The sequence below is a fragment of the Balearica regulorum genome, chromosome 12 (genome assembly GCF_011004875.1).
Source record: "Balearica regulorum gibbericeps isolate bBalReg1 chromosome 12, bBalReg1.pri, whole genome shotgun sequence".
Taxonomy (NCBI): domain Eukaryota; kingdom Metazoa; phylum Chordata; class Aves; order Gruiformes; family Gruidae; genus Balearica; species Balearica regulorum.
In genome coordinates this window covers 15,223,534-15,242,868 of record NC_046195.1, presented here as the reverse complement: position 1 = coordinate 15,242,868, position 19,335 = coordinate 15,223,534, and the positions used below count along the sequence as shown (strand labels likewise).

General features: G+C 49.0%; 1 protein-coding gene across 2 annotated transcripts; it reads right to left on the bottom strand.

Annotated features, from left to right (window-relative positions):
• Window positions 1-5,000: 5,000 nt before the first annotated feature.
• On the bottom strand, window positions 5,001-18,679 carry DET1 (DET1 partner of COP1 E3 ubiquitin ligase). 2 transcript variants are annotated; one of them, XM_075765067.1, is made up of 5 exons: window positions 18,565-18,679; window positions 16,669-17,777; window positions 13,494-13,684; window positions 11,647-11,838; window positions 5,001-7,902 (listed from the first exon to the last, which is right to left on the bottom strand). In XM_075765067.1, the coding sequence occupies exons 2-5, from the start codon at window positions 17,749-17,751 to the stop codon at window positions 7,713-7,715; spliced, it is 1,656 nt and encodes a 551-aa protein (XP_075621182.1). In that variant the 5' UTR covers window positions 17,752-17,777; window positions 18,565-18,679; the 3' UTR covers window positions 5,001-7,712. The 2 variants fall into 2 exon arrangements, with proteins under 2 accessions (XP_075621182.1, XP_075621183.1); XM_075765068.1 differs by having other exon boundaries at window positions 5,236-5,407; window positions 18,565-18,672.
• Between the last annotated feature and the right edge of the window lie 656 nt (window positions 18,680-19,335).

The following is a 19,335-nucleotide window of genomic DNA, read 5'->3' as shown; positions in this document are numbered from 1 at the left end:
CTCTCCCCTCAAGAGGCATTAATGGGTACTCGGTGGCAGTGGGAACAGCTCAGAGGTTTTACTAATGAACTGCCTAATAGCATCCAAGTTCCTGTGCTGATGGTGAAGCAGGGCTACAGGGCCCTCTTGGGGAGATGCATAAGGGAGCCAAGTCTTGACGCTATTCCCTTTTTTTGAAACCACTCAATCCTCCTTTGCTGTGCTCTCCAAGCTCCCCCTGCACTAGTGTCACTTGGCAGGGTCCTTTCCTTTCTCTGGAGTTCCTAACACTCTTCGTATGCCCACATCTACTAAGAGTCAGAGGCTGTGCACAGATCCAGACCAGGACCCAAACCTCTCGGCAGCTACAGAACCCTACCAGCCATTACTTGGGATAGCTGCTCTCAGGAGCAGCTGCACAGCTTGTTTTTCTAGAGAAAGGAGGCAGAAGGGAGAAAGGGTTGGGTGTGAGGGGTTGAATGCTCAACCAAGATGTGAGAAATGAAAAGGCATGTCGGAAAAGAGAATATGGAGGTAAAAATGCAGAAAAATACATTTAAAAAAAAAACTTTTCTAAGGCAATGACAGTCCTCAAAACCTTCTTTCCCCTTCTGAGCTGGCTCCAAAATCCCTCCTCTGTGCTTCACCACTTAACGATTCATTTTGCAAATCCAAACTCTAAGCCAGAGTGGCCTGGATTGATGTCCACCGTGCTCCCCGGCCACATTACTAAACACTCCAGCTTTCTCCCTCTGCCTGCTCCTCTGTGCAGCAGGCCAGGCTTCTCACCACACACAAGACTCCGGGTAACAAAACTTGGGGCCCCAGGCAGGATAAAGACACATATTTCATCCCCCAGCCACTCATCTCCAGCCCCTTCAGCAGGTCCCAAGATAAGGTGGTGAAACAGGACTCTCATCTCTTCACGTACCAGCCTGCAGGCAAACAACTTTCTCTCCTAATTGCCAGCCATGGCGCTCTCACAGCCCCTTCCCAAAACCTGGATGCTGCCTTTCATTTTGCTCCTGCCAAATCCACAGAAGTGAATTATCAACTTTCTGAGCTGCCAGGGTCAAACTGACCAAGGAATGCAAACGCCTTTAGACAGGCCAGCCCCCAGGGCTTCTCTGTAATGCCAACAGCTGGGAAGCAGCCTGCTTCAGCACTGGGAGATGCTCCGAAATGATCTGCCCTTGGACACGGTCATAAAACCAGCCCTGTTTCCCAAAATCCCCACAAGAGCAGCAGCGCAGCCAGCTAGGGAGATCCCCTTCCTAGTGGTCCTGCAGCCAAAGGGCCAGTGTAAAACTGGGACAAACCCTGCTGGGTCTCCAGCAGCTGCGCAGCAGAGCTGCTCTCTCCAGCCCTTCTTGGAGCCAGCGGGTTGGCACCGACATCTCCTTCAAATTTGAGCTCTCTGAGGAAGAAGCTGGCGTGGGCAGAGCTATTGTCTGGGGAGGGATAGGGGGTAGGAGGCAGGATGAGGAGAGATTAACTAGGACTTTGCTGCCTGAAGCCAGACGGGCTGCACTGCACAACTGCACTGTCGACACAACATTTGTCTGCCCTATGTTACTGGAGACCTTGTTTGGCTGCCAGCTGCCCCTCCTCCCCTACAAAGGGGGATTTTGCTAGCATTAAGGACTCACCGGTCAGGACTGAACCAGTGACCTAGCTACGCTGCCGCAGGTATCAGCGCAGCTAATCTGGATATTACCCTGACCTCGAGACCAGCCCCCAAAAAATAGGGCAGCAGCAATGAAAACCATCCTTCACAGCTGCAGATGTGAGAGCGTGCGCTGGCTCTGCAACAGGGGCGATGCTGGTGTTTCAGCAGGGGTGTCCCACCGTGGGGACTGTGCTGAGGCTGCAAGATCCCGCAGGACATGGGTTCAGCCCAGCAGCGTGGGCCAGGGCTCCCTGCCAGTTACCACAGGGTTGCCAGTGTCCCTTGCTTCTCCAAACTCACCATTTGAACTGTTTTTCCCAAAATCGGTTGCTGGGCACAGCAAGGCCGTTTCCATGCGGATGGCTGTTTCTCCCTGTTGCCATGGCGACGACACTGGGCACCAGCAGGCCGGAGGTGGGAGGGTGAGGACCATATCTCCCCAGCGCTCGCCAAGGGCAGCAGGTACATCTAATCCGGCATCGCTCCATTTTACGCCTTTGGGAAGCACACAGGAGTTATCAAATGACCAGCTCAGCGGCAGCAAGCAGGCACTCGGAGGGATGCAGTGCTGCCCATTGCTCTTATTAACACCCTAAAAATCACATTGAACAACGGCTGGCCAGCTCCGGCAGGGCTTCCCTGCCACATGCCTGGTTCTCACCCTCCCAGACCCTCATGCACAGCCAGTCCTACACATCCCCTGGCTCCGGCACCCCCAGGCCTGGGCTGTCCTCTGGCAGGGCTCAGGCCCAGGGTTGGATGCCAACACCACCAGCACATACAGGGGCTCAGGGAGTCTGTTGGGCAAAGCCCAAAGTGTGCTTTGGCCCACGCTTGGCACGTTGCAAAGCTACTGAGGAGAAAGAAAGAGGACAGCCGTGGAGGAGAGAAGTAGCATGCTCCTGGCTTCAAAAAGGCTGAATTCAAACTAGTTCTGTCACCCACAGAAAATAAACTCCTCCAAAGGCTCCAGTTTGTACCTGGACAAAGCAGAATGCAGAAAATTCTGGGGGATTCATAGTGTTACCCACAACTTCCCATTGCCTTGTTGCAGTTTCTGTAAGATTTTCTTCCACAATGGCCAAGCACTGTGCTGCCGCTCCTCCTCTAGGAAAGCTCCCCTGGAAGGGACCTCTCCCTGCAGTTCTCCTCCCTCTGACCAGCCAAGGACTCTGGGCACCCACCAAGCATCTCCCTGCCATGCTCCTCTAAAACTGCCCTCAAGTTTTCAGGTGCACTTGGCATCCTCACAAAACCAGGAACAGGCAGCAATCACCCCACTAGCAAGCTGCAACAGCTAGAAGCTGCCATGGGAAAGGATTTGACTTCTGCAAAGTAAGAAACAAGAGACAGTAAAAAATTCCCTCTGCACAAATGCAGCAAAGCCTGTGGGTTTGTACGATGTCCTCCACTTCTTGTTAACCAAGTGAGGGCCAACACATTACCCAGGTGCTGCAGCATAGCCCATAGCTGCTGGGACCAGGGGCACTGAGCCCCTTTTCAGTTCTCCTCACATGCAGGACCACAGTAGTCGCCCACGAATTACTGGTTTCCAGATTGCTACTCTAAAACCAGTGCAGTATTTTTATGTCAAAATATCAGGAAAAGAATGTGCAATTCAGGGTTTTTCCCATATCGGTATTTTTCTGAGAACTGATTTCCTTACACAGTAAGTACAGCTCTTCCCTGAGAGAAACAAAGGCAAATCAGACCTTAGCCAGCAAACGGCTCTAGCAGGGGACACCGCTGCCTGATGAGCAGTCAGCCTGGTGGGCAGGTAGTGCCAGGCTGTTACTGCGACTGACTTTGCACTGCTCAGCGCATGTCCCCCGCAGCCCCAAAGCAAAGAAAAAAAAAAAAAAATAAAAGCCCTTTCGCCATTCCCTCCTCCTGAGGAGTATTTGGCCAGAAAAGCTTTTACTACCATGTAACGAGACAGGGAAGCACAAGGATCTGGGCACATCAGCAGCCTGGACTCTGAAACTCGGAAAGCAAAGCAAAAGCAAGCCCACAAAATCTGTCCTGTTGCTTGCCCACAGGACTATCTATTTGCTCTGCAGCGTGCACCTGATAAAGGTTCACACAAGGACAAAAGCTGTCAGAGGGCCACATGTCCCATTGCCATCCAGCCTTTACCATCTCTTTGCCCACAGCCCTGAGACATCCTGCAGAAAAAGCTGGTAGAAAAGCAGCAAAAACAGAGGACACAAACAAGGACAGAGACCTTTTAAAGCATCAGAAATCTGATTCTTCTAGCTGGGTCAAAAAGGACCAAGGGAAGCATAATAGACACCAGCATCCGAGCAAAAGGAAGGTCCTCTAAGTACCCCGAGAACATCAGGGAGCTAAATCAGGGCCAGCCGCTCCGTTCTGGAATGTTAATTGAAAAGAGTCTTTAGCAGGGACACACTGTTAATGGATACATAGGTTTGATTCTAATGGGATTTCTGTGGCTCACTGTCTAATGCATTTTATATAAGAATATTGCAAGTGTCCTGCTTTTACTTTTTTTTTTTAAAGCAAAGGCAGCACAAGAAGTAACAAAAGATGGGATTCTGCTGGCGAACATGGTTTCCATGTCAAGCATCTCCTTGTCACTTAGTGCCTATCTGAAAAGCCACAGGCTCAAGAGCTTTCTGACATGCTCCAGAGGAAAGCATCAGAGAACAGCACACCTGAAAATGGAGGAAGTGTTCAAAAGAAAGTGGCTTTCATGCCCAAGATGCAGATGCTTAAGAGGAACTAACATAAACAAGGATGTTGCTAGGTTGTTACAGAGTAGCAGTGGATTACACCAGGGTCCCAGATTTTGGGAAGGTTCCATCTGCATGTTCTTAGCTACAGTGTTCCACAAAGCTGCATTGTGGCTGGGAGCAGCAGGCAGTCGAAAACCCAAGTGCCTCAGCCCAACCTAAAAGCAGTGGGCAGGTGATGGCTCTTCTGCCAAGCAAGGTATGTTCAGCTTTCACTTCTTGATCGTGGACTATCAGCAGAAAATGGCAACAAGGTTAGACAAATGCTATAAATGGAATAAAGGAAGAGTCTCTGCATACAAGTTGGGCTAGTAATAATACATAAAGGGGAAAACGTAACTGCAGGCCAAGAATTCCTCCCCCAGCATTAGTTCATGTAGACGAGAATTTGAGAAACCTGCAGTAACAACAGAAATGCCTCAGGTAGGAACATCCTTGAGCACAGTGGTATTCCAAGTGTCAGGAAGAGGCAGTAAACTCATACACAACATACCTCTGTAGTCAAGGCACACCCCTGCCATCGCTTCTTAGCAAAGGGATTCCCATCTGCACCATTATGATTTTTGAAAGACAAAGACAATAAATCAGGCTCTTAAGGAAAATTCTGTTTATTCCATTTTTGTCTTGTGTTGCTGACAAATCTTCATCCTAGCCTAGGAAAAATATCAGGTAGAAAATATCTCCCCTTTCCTCCCACCCTCCCCACCACACACATTTTCTTTCTTAAATAAAAGAATCAAAATTTCAAGCATGAGAGACTTTTCTTTCAATACATTTCTGTAATAAAATTAACTCTGTTGTAGATATAAAATGCAGCAGCCAAGACCGGAGGATCTGCTATGCTACTCCAAGGCAATTAGTACCCAGAATGATCAATCAGTTTGTCTGCAAACATAATAAGAAAATACTTAGCACTTATCCAGCACTTTTTATCCATGACTCTTGAAGTGTTTTACAAAAGCTGAAAATATGTTTTTGGCCTCATTTACAGAGAAGAAAACACCATCTGGAACAGAAAGAGATTTGCCCTCAGTCACAGAACAATTTAATAGCAGAGCTAAGAACAGATCTCTGGTCTCTCAGCCCCAAGTCCAACAATCCGTGCCATACTCTCTGCTTCACACAGGACAGCCTGAATCTGTCAAAAGCCCTGACTGCAGAAATGCTGAAGCAGTTTATATTTTTGCCACCGGAAGGGGGGGGAACAAAAAATCTAAATGGAGATCTGACAGCTATTTTAGTAAGCACTGACCTCCCCGGCTGTGCCGCCAAGGAGTAAACCCAGTCTTGGATGGAGCTGCTGAGAGCTTTGGGAAAGTAAAAAAAAAAAAGGTCTCATACTGGAAGCGTGAACAAATGTGAGAGTGATACAGAAGGAAATAAATCCATGATGTACAATGTGCAAATGATTCTCCACTTGGAGCTTTAACTGAATGTTTGAGGAATGGATCACAGGATAAAAACCTAAAACCTTGACAAATAGTGTTATTAGATGGTGAGGAACCTGGAGCTAAAGCACACGTGGCCTGACACCTCCTCTGTTAGCAGTCTTTCTGACCTGAAGTTGCTCCTGACAGACCTGAGAAACCAACAGGGCAAACACCAGAAAGAGCAGTGAAATACAATGTCTTACCGTAGAAAGAAGTTTAGCAAGGCCAGGAGAGGAGAGAAGTACCATGAGACAGAGAGTAAAGGCTGATTCAAGGGCACCAGGGCACCTTCCATTACAAGGTCCACTATTCATGCTATAAGCAGGCACCAACAACCCACGCAATTCTTTTCCTATGCATTACCACACAAAATGAATGCATGACTTCAATACTGTTCTTCACAGGCATGTGGCCAGAAGACATCACCCACAGCCCATTTTGGTCCAAACAAGATACCCACAGGGTCATTTAAAGTACAGGGTCTCCCATATATAAGCACAAATTTTCTAATGACCCCTCTATACCTCCTGTGGGCATGGGACAACAGCAGGCTCCAGCTTCCGATGGAGCACCTTGCAACGCTGGGATGCGCTGCCTGGCAGCACAGTCATAAACCAGCCTGTGTGCAGAAAAACCCAAATGTTAGCCAACAACCAAAACCCTCCATTTTTTAAGCGAGAAGGGCAGGCCAGCATGCCTACCAGCCCACAGTGGCAGGTAATATTACACCCAGGAGCTTATTTTATCAGCAGCATGAACACCACAGTGGTTCAGTCAGCATCGACACACCAGTCAGCTGTGCTTTGAAGCCTGGGAACAGCAAATTGGGTTCTCACAGAGAACAGCGTATCAAACTGGGATAGGTAAGCAACCTAAGTCAACAAGCTCGTCTCCTAACTGCAAACCTGCAATGCACATTAATTCAGGTCTCCTCCTTCCTTTCGGGGGAAACCCAAATGCTACTAATTCTCCACTCTCGTAGTCCCAACACGCAGCTGGTTCTCCCTTCTCCTTAGCAGCAGAACCTGCAGATGGCCATGAAGATTCACCCCCATGCTACAGAAGTCCCTCCAAAGTGAGCACGGAGTTGCTCCCCACATCCTTCCCAGCCACCCGTCTTCCTTCTGCCCACCACCTCATGCATTAGACATGCAGCAGCTGCTCTGGCTTCCTGGTATAAACACATCACCTTTCATCTTGGAGCTTTTCAGATAATAAGGCACAAAGATTAAATGACTTGCATAAGAGTCACAAACACGCCTCATGTCTCTCAATTGCAGTGATTTCTCACACCTTTTTTTTCCTGACCTCCTGCATATTAAAATCACGTGAGTAGATTGTGTGGATGAGAAGAGGTTTTCATTTCCCTAGTTGAAGATACAAACACGAGTAGCTGTATTTCTAAGCCCTCCCCATGGCTTCTATCCATTCCCTCTATGACAGGCTGTTTGTGTCAACAAGGTAGGATAGCACCGGTACCGATGGAAGCACTCCATAAATGTGCTGCCAGGCTCCATCTTTGCCACCCTAAGACCTACAACAGGAGAAAAAAAAAAACGGACACAGCTCTGGGAAACCAGGAAAGGAACCTCAGCTACATTTTGTTCATCAACAGGAATAGGGAACAGCAGCAGTGCTTAATGCAGCGGGGACCTACACAGTATAAACAGGGTCAGAAGAAAAATTCACAGGTCTAACTTGAGCAGATTGGCTTTCCACAGCTGAGGGCCCTGCAAGATGCCGGCTGGTAGGAGCTCCCAGGTCAGGTTTCTTGACATGAGTGATGGTTTGGTTTCCTAGAAGGCGCGAGTGTCTGGCTTTGGTGCGTCTGTGGCAAAGGCCCAGACCCAAGGAGAGCAGCTGCCCCAGCTACGTGTCACACTACGTGCAGCTGTGCCTCATGTGGAAGTTAACTACATACTCTGCATTAGTGCGCTGCACTGAGATGGCAAAGGGCTCGAAGGGGTGGAAGGTGAACGCAACCAGGCGTCGCACTGTGTGATTGATGGGTCGCCCCAGGAGTCCCGCCTGGATCTCAAACTTCAGAAGGCCAGAATCACGAGCGTAAAATCTGAAAGGAAGAGAAAGTCAATTATGGCTGTTCCTGACTATTGACTTTGCCATCTGGGCTCTTCACACACAGAGACAAGTGCCTTGTTCAGTTGCTGGTACTCCCTCAGGGGCAGAAGGTCCTCAGCTGGGTGTCTGGCTCTTGGCTACACAGGAAAGTCCCTCCCGGGGCAGCTAGTTTTCCACTGTCTAGAACAGCTTGCCTTCATTTTAGTATCATCAGTGAGAGAACTCTGCCTGTCATTTCGGTGGACATCTCTGACTTCACAAGAGGGAATAAATTTGGTCCAGACCCCACTTATGCTGGCTCTCCACCCTCTCCTGTTGCAAGCTGCTTCCCTTGATCCCTAAGGCAGATATACTGTACAGAACTGAGATCACTTCCCTTAGCAATGGCCTTCACTCCGGGTGTAAGGCCACCCCCTTCCACTCCTGCTGCTGCCAGGTAGGCTTTACACTGCTGTTCTTGTGCATCACTGCATCCCCATTCAGCTGAGGAAGGTAAACAGCTGGATCCAATTCTGCTCAAGGGCACCATGTTGTACTTTACAGATCAAGCGAGGTTTTGCAGTTGCATTTAGATTTTCATCAAAAAAGCATTAACAAGATAGGCTGGGCAGGAAGTACCTGGTGGATAGCATTCGACAATCACAGTAAGAGCAGAGGTCAAGGAAAACCTTGCATCCTTCTGCTGTCATGCACAAATGTGCCTGTGGTCAAGTTCATTAGTGTCTCCAAACAGGTGAGCTCTGGAACATAGCTTCAGCACAAAACAAACATTGCTGAGGGGATGAGGCAAAGAGTGCTGAAGAGACAGGCGAGTCTAGGAAGCTCTTTGCTTCTTTACCCTTCTCTGCATACTCTGTGTAACCGACAGAAGCCAAGGTAACACCACTGTCCTGCACTGCTGTGGTAACAGGGGACTCTCTGTGATGACCCCACCCTCCCCAAGACTTTGGTGGGTGTTTTTGGGATGTAGTATCTTCACAAAGCAGCTGGGCTCTAACTCAAGTCCTCACTCTGAAGTTGTCTCAGCTCCTTAGACCATTTTGTCTGCTCTTTCACTTTCAGGCACAGAATTGCCATTTTGCTTCCCAGCTGTTTCCTTTTCCACCATCACTTAGTACATGGGGGTATTTTGCATTTTCCTCTGGTTTTAACTCAGAGAATGCTTTTAATATCAGAGCACATTTCCCCCCTGCCAGTAATACAATGCACTCGGCTCTCAGCTTGGAAGAACGGGTGATGACAGATACAGGCGATGCTGTTTCAGGAGCAGACATACTCCACATTTTAAAAACACAGCCTATTGAGAACCTCATGTTCTTCCTGGAGGGCCACTCTCCTCTCTCTTCCTCTGAATCAAAGTGCCAGCCAGCCCTGCCTGAAAATTGCACACAAGAACCCAGCAAGAGAGTCACAATCTTGGTATTTGGCTTTTCAAAAAGCCCTTTCCCTCCTACACAAGGCTGGGTATGCAGAGGGTCATTCTTTAAATAAAGCACAGTCCCCCGTCTGCTCCTCTCTCTTCCCAATTCACAATAATTTACTACTCAAGATGAAGTTCCCTGTAATCTCAAAGATGTGCTCAGTTTGGTATTTTTAAATCTATTTTTAAAGTGCTCTGCAATCAGAGGCTATTTCCATGGGCTCTCACTCTGGGGATAAATTAGGCACTGCAATATAAAATTGTATGTCAACAGAAACAGCAAGACCAGCCTTTTCAAACTGTATGAAAATGGAAGATTTATCTGCAGACCAATTGTTTTGGTTAAATGGCTCCTTATTAGCCATCTAGATGGATTTTAGAGACCCCCTACTATAGGTAAGGCTGTGTTAGAGCCTCTTCCTCTCAAGTGCCATCATTTCACCCAGTGAATATCTCTTCAAGCCTCCTGAAAAGATACTGGAAGATGGCAGTGATGGGGAACCTAAAGTCCTTCCTTCCTGAGAGCAAACAGCCGCTGGTCTCTCAAGTAGCCAGAAACGAGAGTTGAATCTTCCAAGATGCAGAAAGGCACTAAGGGTTAAAAGGACACAGTGCACAGAGGTGCTGAAACCGATGTGTAAAAGGTATGGAGGCTTTCCTATCTCACACATTGTGCCAGGAAACCGCACACAGATTATAACACCCTTAGCTGCTGAAGGGTTTTGCACTCAGGCCAGTTATAGGACTTACATTACAAATCCTGCGGCCCTTCATTTCCAAGCCCTCCAACCACAACAGGCAGTGGCATTATTTTATTAATCCCTTTGTTTTGCATGTGAGAAAAACAGCAGCACTATTTCAGCTACTGAATGGTTAAGGTTAGCACCTCATCTTCTGCTTACTTTCCAAAAACCAGGAGCCCCACTGCTCCCAGGGCCTATTCAAGTCCTAATTGACTCTGCACAGCTTTGAGCTTTAACAGCTCTGGCTCTGAAATGCCGGTTTGCTCAGGGGAGGGAGGGAAGGTGGCACTTCGCTTTGTTTACTACAAAGACGTAACCGCAGCAAATGACTGCGGTTTTGCTCCCTTTTGTCTGCGGGAGCCATACGCAGGTTGGCGCTGGCAGACAACTGCAGCCCTGCAAGTTTTCCCAACGTCAAGCATGACAAGGTGGAAAGGGCAGGCTTTTCTCTGCAGATAACACGGGAGCTAGAGATCAAACCAAATCGTACAGGCAGAAAAATCAATTAAATATACATAATTTGGGAATTGAGAGCGCAGGAATAATCAGAGGTTCCCTGCCACCTGAGTCAGGGCCAGAGGAAACATGAAACCACTTTTTGAGAATGCATTGATGAAAATAAAGTTGGGAAACCGGCCAGAATAGTCTCCCTAGGCTGCCTGAGCCCCCAACATGTGTGCAGTCACTAAACAAAGCACTTAAGCATTGAAGGCTGTCTTTGTTTTCAGAGCAGAGGTTTGCTTTTGCAGTACTCTAAGTGGAAAGACTATTCTGCATGGAGAACTCAGACTCTTTGAGCCTTTCAGGCTGGAGATGTTGGATTTTTAACCATCACTACTTGCAGCCATGGCTGCAGCCAACAACAAAAGAAATAAATAGTCGTGGTTTTTCTGCAAGAAACATTGCGAACGTCCTTATTCCCAAGCTCAGACTTATTCTTTCTGCCAGTACTGAAGTCTCAGACAGAAGAGGGACAAAATGGCCCTTACACCTACTACAGAAACAAATTTCCTATAGATCACAGAAAGAAGGAGGGTATGAAGAGGAGTACAACTCCCAGGGTGAGAACTGTAAACAAGGAAAGTCTGAAAATAGCTAAATCAATACCACAAGCATTCTGAATAACACCTAACCCGTCTGCTATTTTATTCACAAGATAAACCAGATCATCCTTGCCAGCTAAACCCACGTGCTTAAAAGGGATCCTTCCGGCACAGGAAAGCCAGCATCCAGAACCACATCACTCTACAGCCCAAACACAAAGGCAGGACTGCAAGACAGGAGGAGGAGGAGGAACAACACCACCATTCATATGGAAAAGGCTCAGGCTTCACTACCCAAACCTTCCCCAAGGCAGATCAGCAAGAAGACCTGAGGAGCCCTCCCACACTTACAAGATAAAACTGTTATTGCAGGGAGAGAGGCCAAGCTTTGCAGGACTGCTGAAATAAGGGATGCCAAAAAAGAGAGGCCTCGATCGACCCCCTTTTCTGCACATTTGATGCCACATGGAAGGTTTAGAGTTACTCTCGCACTGCTCTCCTCACATACAGCTTCCTGGCCTGTTCCGTACCTTATAGGGTGATCACCGCAGGTCTTGGGCCGCTCCATGACTGACACCCATTTGTCATCATAGCTGAAAAGTGAGAGGTCGAGGTAGGGGCTGCCACTGTACGACTGGGCGCTGATCGGGAGCTGGCCCAGCAGCCTCCGCACAGCCTCCGTGTGCCCTCCGTACTTGGCATTCACGATAGTGTCTTTGAACCTGTAGCAAACCAAGAAACAGGTTTTACTCACAAAGGCCACAGGTGAACAGCACAGCTTAAATAAACTAAGGAGGAAAACTGGTAGGGAAAGAAAAACAGCAGCAGCAGTGTAAGAACTAAACCGGCTCGTTTCCAGAGATGTATCACAGTGATTCAAGCATCAATCAGTTCTGGTGACCTTTTTATCCTCCCTCATCATTACTGTTTCTGCTCTGAAAGTCCAAACTGACAGAAGGACGAGACCGTGCCTACCCACAAGGTCTGGCTCCAGCTGCTCTGCAGTACAGGAAATGAACAGGATCAGAAACAGGGAGAGATGGATTAGCAGCTTATCAGTCAACCCAAGTTTTACCATGAAGCCTGGAAACAGCATAAGCAAAAGCCAGAGGTTTACACAGTAACAGCTGAGCCTTAATGTTGACTTGAGAATCCCCCTCTCTCTAGCCACTCTGTTTTAAATACAGAAAGGGAGAAAGCTTAGATGAGAAAGAACTTTGACAAGAAGCCTAATGCACTTCAGAAACTACAGTGAGCTGAAAGTTCTTCCTGGTTGAGAGATTAACACAAGCTAGATTTCTCTTTCCAAGTAAAATTTGAGCTTTCTATGTGCAAGAACAGATCAGCTGCACAGATGTCATACATCAGGGAAGGTAAAACAATTCCCTTTGACCAGAAACACTCAGCCAAAAGCCAGCTTGCTGTGGATTATGCTCTATTATACTTTGCTATACAAGTTAAACACTCCTGTTACAGGCCCCTCTAGCCAAGGGGATGAAAAGATTCTCCTCTCTAACGCAAGGCAGGAGTCGTTCTTCAGGTGTCTGCAGTGAGCTCTCTCATTCTCTCTTCCACTAAGCATTACGGATTTCCTGACAGGCAGCTCTAGAAAGTTATAGACACAATCAACTTCCTCTTACTTATGTGACGTCAACCTAAAATCAACAGAAGTTTCATGCCCGTAAGTGATTGTCAAGTACTTTGGATGATGTGAAACAAGTCACTGGAAGAACAAAACACCCTGAGTCACATAAAAATATATTCCAAGAGAAGTAACACGCTCTGTCTAATTAAAACCACATTTGACTGTTAAAGCACATTCTAGAAACCCTATTTTGCTATTTTGCTCAGCTTTCACAATAGGTCTAGGCAGATGAGTTTTCTTTCTCCTAGCACAGTTTGATGAGAAACACACGCTTATGACTGATGTTGGAGAAAATGCTACAGAACCCAGTTTGATGCACACTAAATTCAGAGAATGCCACTTGGCAAAATATGTCCAGTTAGATGATGCCAACATCTTGACAAATCTTATCTTCAGGGACCTAGGCTACTGGGCAGTGACACTTTAATAACCTCCAGAAGAGTTACTGCTCAAGGAGAGCCAGAAACATCTTTCCCTCAAAATTCCTTTTCCTTCTTATAAGCACTGGATTGTCACTGCTTTGTGCCTTCCTGTACCAAGACAGATGCTGCGGAACATAAAATCAGATGCATTAGGCTGCAAGATGAACCATGTACAAGCCAGATCCTTGCACCACCCAGTGACTAAAGGAACTGGTTCTCTCAGGGTTGCCGTCATTATCTGATACTAGCCTTCAGCTGACGGGGGTGAGCGTGTGTCTATACGGTATAAAGCATGCTCCGAATGGCTCACCGGCGCTGGATCTGCCTGGCAAAGTTGTTGCTGGAAGCTGAGCAGGGGAACTGGACCGCCTCACTGTGCAGGGTGGCATTCCTGAAGAGGTCACAGAAGTTCTCAAACAGCTCCAGCAGCTCATCGGACGTATTCTCGAATACAGCAATAACCTCTGTGGTCACCATGTTGTACACGACGAAGAATGAAGGCTGGGGAGAGAGGCAGAGGCAGCGGTTACCCAGGAGAGCACAGGTGGGGAAGCTGTCCCTTCCCTCTCCCTGCAGGACACCGCAGACCCTATCCAAATTTCTCCGCAGTGCAGGAGAATCCCACATCCTCACACTAATCCATTCTGCTATTCAAATGCCTCAACAGGTACCAAATTATCCACCTCTTAATGGTGATTATTTATGAAGAAAACTTAATGGGTTTCCAATTTTTCAACTCAAACTGGATGTCAATATTTCTGTTCTCTCTTCCTCTCTGCCCTCCACCAAATCCAAAACACTTTGTAAAGTGCCAAATTTAATTTTCATTCCTGCTGACAAAATGATTTTAAATCCAGTGCTAGCTGGCCACAAATTATTTTTTCCTTTGTGTAGAGACATTATTTTCTTCCCTTTCTTAATGTTTCCATCACACAGAGATGAGCCTTTTTAGTGTGCTGTGCACTACACCATTGCCCACATAAAGTTGTGCCCTCCAGGTACCCTGCCGGCATAGACACGAAAATTTGAAAGACACTAATGACTTCTTTTTAATGCCGACATTCACCCACAAGAAGGCCCAGGCACCACGCTGGGGACTGGCAATGGCAGTGTCTCATGGCACAAACAAGCAAGAAACAGGAAAAAAGGTGACATTGTGTCCGCGCAGCTACATCAAAGGGAGAGGACATTCCTGTCCCATTGGAAAGGGGCAGATTTAATCCTTGGTCATCACAGGTAGCTTTCGTTAGAGACAGGAGTGCTAACACCCCAGCACCCCAAAGCGAGAACCTGCCTCTACTTCAAAGGTAGCTAATTCCCATGGTATATGCACATATCTGGTTAAATCTTCTGTCAATAAAGGCAATTTCTACATGCTTCACCTCCTGCTCCCAAACAATGCTCAGGGATGACGGCAGGCACTCTGCCCACCCCACCCACCTGCAAATATCACAAGGTTTGTTTGTTTTACAGCCCCAAAATAAATTGTGATAATACAATCCAGCCCCCACATGTCAAAATTAAGCACGCTAGATGAGGTTACTCACTAGACTACTGCCTGAAGAAAGGGAAGCCCTTCTGAGATACAGGGTTGGAGCAGAGAGAAATAAGTGGAGACAACAGAAGGAAAAACCATTTACATCATTGAAGATTGCACGGAGTATCCTCTAACCTTAAAAAAAAAAGTTCCTTTGCCAGGTTAACACACAGACACATCAAGAGTATGCCCTTGACCAGAGAACCTACCCTCACTGCTTTTTAGTAGCACCCGTGACACAGACAAAACACCATCACAGCATGGGTGGCAGAAGTCGAGTGTCACAAAAAGCACGCAGCAAAGCCAACAAGTCTGCAACAGAAGCCTAGAACAACAAAAACCCCAAGCTACATATACATGGCACACAGTTAAAAATCTGTAATGATTCAGCACAGACCCTGACAAAATACAAGCAACCCACAAGCATGAACAGCGACTTTCTCAGCCTTGGCAGAGAAGCCAGGGAGAAGAGAGGAGCCTGAAATTGGATGAAACCTCATGTTCCTCTCTGATAGAGGAAAGAAAGATCAGAGCTGTAGGTATTTTGTGAGCGAAGTTTTCTTCAGGAAGTCCTAATATAAAGCCTGCATTCAGGCAAGTCTGCAGAGACTGCTCCACATCTGGAATTATCTCCTGAAAGAACTGAGAAACGAAATGTTTTTCCTCCAGCAGAAAACACACCGCCTGTGGAACGCCACAAACAAGCCATAACCTGCATCTTAAAGTTACCCTCGGGTGAAGCGAGTCAAGAGCACGCTGCAGCAAACCAGGCACAAAAGCCTCAGTAACCACTGCAGAGAGCGGAGCCAAGCCTACCACAAACATTTACATCAGGGTCAGGAGCAGAATGCTGCAGGCTGCTTCCACAAAGCTTTGATGGTTTTGAGACAGCCACTCAATTTTACACAAATGGGTAAAATTCATTAGATTAAGCCTCACCTATTACCTCCCAAAGTAACTCCCCCAAACACAAGAGAAAAATAAAACAAACCAGAGTCATCTTCCAGGAAGAATTAGACTAAGGCAACACACAAAGAACTATTGTTCATCTCTTCTAGGACCTAAGTTCTGGATCTGGCAGATAGGGAAAAAAAGAAGGATATGAAAGAAAAACAGACATCTAGGGAACAACCAGACCTACACACAGCACTGGAGATTTATTACAAATTCTTGCTAAATACTTTCGCTAGAATAAAAATCAAGTGAATTAAAGGAATAGAACAGGTTAAAAAAAAAAACCTTCTTACAGAGCTCAAAACCTGACTGCCACTCTTACAGTAGTGAAAAAAAGGATCATTAGCCTGTGGGATGGTGAAATGTCTGGAGGGACCCAGCACTGACTGAGCTACATTTGCTGTTATTCGACTTCTTTAGTACTAAACTGAAAGAAGAAGCAATTGGCACATTACCTAGATCTAAGAGCTGCTACTCCAATTTGGAGAGATCATAAATACTCTCTCTCACTGAAGCTTGAAAGAGTAACTATGTAGGCAGAACAGAAAAGGTAATTCTACTGGGGAAAAATGAAGACTATTATATTTGAAAAACATGCTTGAAGATACATGAGAGAAGGGAGAGACTACCTATACGATCTAAGTGTACTACATGAAACAGAAGCTAAAAAAAAGAAATCAGCTGGGGATTTGGGAGGGGAAGAGGGTTGTACAGCATCTATGAGCACGGGGAACAATCCCTGGAGAAAGGGGACTTGATAACCACGTCAGATCTTTTTGCTCTCATTTTCAGTTGAGAAGGAAGCAATGAAATTACGAGAGCAAAAGATACAAAAGTTATTCAATATCAGAGGCTTCAAATGTTCACACAAGAATGAAGTACTGGGGATCCTAAGCATCATTCACAGGCTCAGCTAAGAAACGCAGCTCACGGCATTGTACCTGCCTGAGTACTTGCCCCAAAGCAACAAGCAGTCTGAGGAGGCAGGCAGTACCTGGGAAGGATCTGTCACCCGCAGCGTGACCACGTCTTCACTAGTGTATTTGATAAATAGATGGTTCTCATCCAAAAGCTGCATCTTCCACATGCGGAGCTGCCTCAGCTGATCAAAATACTGGAAGAACCTTCTTTTCGCTATAGCGCTTCCGTCCTGCTCAGCCCTTCTCCACAGATACACCAGCAGCCTGTGCTTCAAAGAGTTTATGAAGGGCTCTTTGTAGGGGTTGGCCATCCCCGTCTGAGTGTCCCGCTGCACCTCAGGATAGACCGCAGACAGAGTCAGGAGATCGTCCTCGTAGCAGAAGCGGCCAATAGTCCGTACGTCGATGAACGTACCCTCGGGTGTAACTTGAAAGACGTGAATAGTCTGTTGCTGGACAGAGAGAATGGCCAAGATGTTCTTATAGAGGTATAGCCCCTGGTTGTGAGACAGGATGACTTTGTCACATTTGAAAGTCCGTGTGTCACAGAGCCTGCCCGTGTGGAGGTCTATGATATGCAAGGAATAATCCTCCAAGGGGGACCGGGGATTAGGGGTCACGGACTCGCTGTTGCGGTAAACCTCGAAGAAGGGAGGGTGAGGCTCCTCAGGCAGGTACGCGGCAGAGCCAACGATCACGTACCGACAGTCATCAGTGAACAAGCTGCACTCACGGTTCAAGTGCTCCCCATTGGAGGCTACGTTGGTGATATGAAGCAGGACAAAGAAGCGTTCAAAGAGCCGCCCCCTGATGTTGACAGACCTTTGGTCATTGCCGTTGGCCAGGATCTCTCCCTCGTAGCCTTGCAGGAGGTCTTCTGCCGCCTGGCAGCCCTGATACTCGTATATCTCCAGAGAGGTCTGGTCAGAGGAGAAGGCGATGAAGTAGCGGCCATCAGGGGAGAACTTGCGCAAGAAGCAGGGCGGCTTCTCCACGTTGACCACGGTGAAGTTGGGGAAGACGTTCTGGTGGAACACACGGACTTGGTGCCAGTGGGTGCCGGCTTTGCCCGAGCTGATCCGGCGGCGCTCCAGGCGATGGATGACATTCTGGTTCTGGATGCGGCGGGGCCTGATCGTGGGGGCGTCATGGTCCATGGTCAGAGCTCTACTTCATCTTCACCCTGTCGGGGAGAGAGCACACATGAGCCTTGGGACCACACAGATGTAAAGGGCGGAGAATTCACGGTACTGAGGGACCTGCTTGCAGAGATGGGGCTGGGGAAAGCCCTGTAGCACTCAGGGAGCCGGGGGGTGCAGCTGAAAGGTGCAGACATGCCTTTAGAAGGGGGAAACAACACAGGAGGACAGTGGGAAATGGTGGAGAGGCTGGGAGAAAGACCTCAGTGGGAGGTACCAAGGAAAACGGGGGGAGCCCAGAGGGAACCCCAGTGCGCTGAGAGGTGATAGGATCTGGAGGCCTGTCTGCTGAAAAGGGAGACACAGGGGGGCACCGGGAGGGGATGGAGGGAGCCGGGGAGGGGGCAGGCACACGTGGGCACCAAGGGAACAGAGGGAGGCCCCAGACACCGGACAGGGAGTCCGGGGAGTCGGGAATAATCCGTAGACCTGCTCACTGACAGGCTGGCACAGGGGGCAGCTTAGAAAGAACGGAGGGAGCTGGGGAGCACGGAGGGGTCACCGGGAGGAAAGGGGCGACCTACGGGCCTGCCTGCCGAGGGGAGCCACAGGAGCCCTGGGTACCCGGGGGGTTGTGGAGGGACTCCGGAATCCAGGGGAAGCCTAGGGGAAGCTGCGGGCCCGCCTGCCGATGGGAGCGGGGCCCCCCAACTGCTCTCCCGCCGGCAAGGAGAGTGAAGGGACACGGGGGAACCGGGGGCCGCGGTGGCCTCCTAGCCGGGCAAGGATCCGGTGGGGCACTGGGCGGGAGGAGGCCGCGGCTGCGCTCACCGCTCGGGCCCAGCGCGGGGTCCCACCGCCGCCGCTCACTCTATGGCCGCCGCCATCTTTCCGCCACAGCACGACGACGCGCCGCGACAGCGGCTGCGGGAGGGTATTACACCCCTGACTTCCGCTTCCGGGCAGGGGGCACCGAGGCGGGCCGGTGCCGGGCCAGACTGTCAGGAGACCAGGGGAGCCAGCACCCCCTGGCGGCTGGAGGGAGCGCTGGGGGCACGCCCGAGCACCGCCTGCAACGTGCACCCACCCTGCACCCATCGTGCACCCACCCTGCACCCATCGTGCACCCATCCTGCACCCATCCTGCACCCATCCTGCACCCACCCTGCACCCATCCTGCACCCATCGTGCACCCATCGTGCACCCATCGTGCACCCACCCTGCACCCATCCTGCACCCATCGTGCACCCATCCTGCACCCATCCTGCACCCATCGTGCACCCATCGTGCACCCACCCTGCACCCATCCTGCACCCATCCTGCACCCATCGTGCACCCATCGTGCACCCATCCTGCACCCATCCTGCACCCATCCTGCACCCACCCTGCACCCATCCTGCACCCATCGTGCACCCACCCTGCACCCATCCTGCACCCATCCTGCACCCATCCTGCACCCATCCTGCACCCATCGTGCACCCACCCGGCACCCACCCTGCACCCATCCTGCACCCATCCTGCACCCATCCTGCACCCATCGTGCACCCACCCTGCACCCATCCTGCACCCATCCTGCACCCATCCTGCACCCATCCTGCACCC

Bases quoted from the DNA above. Each gene is read 5' to 3' on its own strand.
- DET1 (XM_075765067.1), bottom strand. From the start codon at position 17,751: ATGGACCATGACGCCCCCACGATCAGGCCCCGCCGCATCCAGAACCAG. The intron at 13,685-16,668 runs GTACTGCCTGCC...CTCTCTCCCCAG, and splicing joins GGGTGACAGATCCTTCCCAG to CCTTCATTCTTCGTCGTGTA. The intron at 7,903-11,646 runs GTACGGAACAGG...TCTTCCTTTCAG, and splicing joins TGCGGTGATCACCCTATAAG to ATTTTACGCTCGTGATTCTG.